Below are 1977 nucleotides of genomic sequence, written 5' to 3' on the forward strand. Positions count from 1 at the left end.
CTCAGACGCCTCCCTGCGCTGCTCCTCCTGCTCCTCGTCCTCCTGTGGCTCCTCGTCTGCGTCACGCTGCTCCCGCTGCAGCTCCCGCTCTCTCTGCTTACACGCTCGCCATTTACAGATGGCCTGGAGGACAGAACGCCACAAAACCAGTTATAAATGTGACCCTGCAGCACAAAAGCAGTGTTGAGTCGCTGGGGGATATTTGTAGCAATAGCCAACAATACATTGTATGGGTCACAATTATACATTTCTCTTTTATGCCAAAAATCATTAGGATATTAAGTAAAGATCATGTTCCATGAAGATATTTAGTAAATGTCCTACTGTAAATATATCAAAACTTAATGTTTGATTAGTAATATGCATTGCTAAGAACTTCATTTGGACAACTTTAAAGATGATTTTCTCAATATTTAGATTTTTGTGCACCCTCAGATTCCAGATTTTCAAATATTGTCCTCTCCTAACAAACCATACATCAATGGAAAGATATTTATTTTTTGATGTATAAATGTTAAAATGTTAATTTTGAACAATTGACACTTAAGACTGGTTTTGTGGTCCAGGGTCACATATATTCAGTTTTGTTGAGTGTGGTCAGAGAATGAGTAAACCGTCACAATAGTGACCGCTGGGATGACAGTGAACTTAGGTCTGCAGATAAATCCAGTCGCAGTTGTTAAAATGTTGCAATGACAAAATATTGCACTAAATTAAAAGTTTAAATGTTACAAATAAGTTACAATATTGATGTTGTAGCACTAATATAACAATTTGATGATACATGTTACAATAAAGTAACAAATTTGAAATATGTTGATGGTTGTATTTTTTGTCTTTTATCTCAGTATGTTGTATAAGAGTCTTTATGCGTAATAGTAATCCTAAACGGAGTTTAAAATAGCTGGGCTGAGATATATAACAATTTTGATGACTGCAGAAATATGTTAATTCGGTATAAACATGATCCCACCGCTCACAATTAAAACATTTTTCAAAGAAATGTTAAAAAAAAAAATTATTGATTATTTCAAAAGCTGACTAACGACACATGATCTGTATATTTTCATGTCTGGAAAAGATTTGTGATTAAACGGGTTAATGAGAGAGTTTTAACTGTTGTCTGAGCTATCCCTTTAATGCAGAAGCTCGTCACCTCTCTCTTGTCCTCCTGCAGCCGGCGCAGCTCCAGAAACCAGTCCTCGTGCCGCTTCACCTCCTCCTCCGTCTTCCCAGGCAGATAAAGCCGTGCTTCGTGTCTGTACGAGGGCTTTCCTCTGTGCTTGGTCCACACCTTCAGGAAGCTGCGGTGGTCAAACTCGTCCCAGCCGCCGTCTCGGCCTCCCGTCTGCTGGAGGAAGGTCTGCAGCGCCGTCACCTCGGCCGGGAGACTCCTCCAGTCGCAGGGCTTCTCTGAGCGAGGAGGACCGCCGTCTGCTCTCACCGGCACACACCACGAGTCCATCTTCCTCTCGAAGGCGCAGATCTCCTGCCACACGCTCCTCTCGTCTTTCAGGAGCTCCTCAAAACTGCAGCAGACGAGGGTTTGAGAGAAGCAATGCACTCGGGACATCTCAGCAGAAACAGACATCGTACCTCTGATGTTGCGTGTCTTTGAAAGCATTGATGGAGTTCTCAATATCGCTCATGGTCTCTCTTAATTTCTCGATCACTGAAATTCAACAGAAATGAATGCATGTGCAGCGTTAAACACAATAGTTCTGCGGTAAAGGGTCAGTGTTGTGCTCACCGTCTGGAGACGGTTTGACGTCCATCAGCTGCTCCTGGAATCTGAAGACGCCGTTCTTGAGTTTCTGCAGCTGCTGCTGAACTTTCATGACTGACGCACAAACCAGCCGATGTTAATATCACATCTCAGAGCAGATCTGAGTAACCAAACTAGCCCAAATGACCCAAACCCAAACATCACAACTCCCACACTGGAAACAGATATTTTACACTCACTCTAAACATCAT

At 42.7% G+C, this 1977-nt stretch overlaps 1 protein-coding gene across 1 annotated transcript in view; it reads right to left on the reverse strand.

The window, feature by feature from the left end:
- LOC107578772 (coiled-coil domain-containing protein 112-like) overlaps positions 1-1935 on the reverse strand; it is a 2355-nt gene extending 420 nt beyond the window's left edge. The window contains exons 1-4 of the mRNA XM_016264691.1: positions 1751-1935; positions 1597-1672; positions 1157-1529; positions 10-123 (exon numbers count right to left, since the gene is read on the reverse strand). Coding sequence (XP_016120177.1) covers positions 10-123; positions 1157-1529; positions 1597-1672; positions 1751-1838 — 651 coding nt within the window. The 5' untranslated portion in view covers positions 1839-1935. The remainder of the gene's footprint in view (positions 1-9; positions 124-1156; positions 1530-1596; positions 1673-1750) is intronic.
- Positions 1936-1977: the final 42 nt, after the last annotated feature.

The sequence above is a fragment of the Sinocyclocheilus grahami genome, unplaced genomic scaffold, assembly GCF_001515645.1.
Source record: "Sinocyclocheilus grahami isolate Dianchi unplaced genomic scaffold, SAMN03320097.WGS_v1.1 scaffold11885.1, whole genome shotgun sequence".
Lineage (NCBI taxonomy): Eukaryota > Metazoa > Chordata > Actinopteri > Cypriniformes > Cyprinidae > Sinocyclocheilus > Sinocyclocheilus grahami.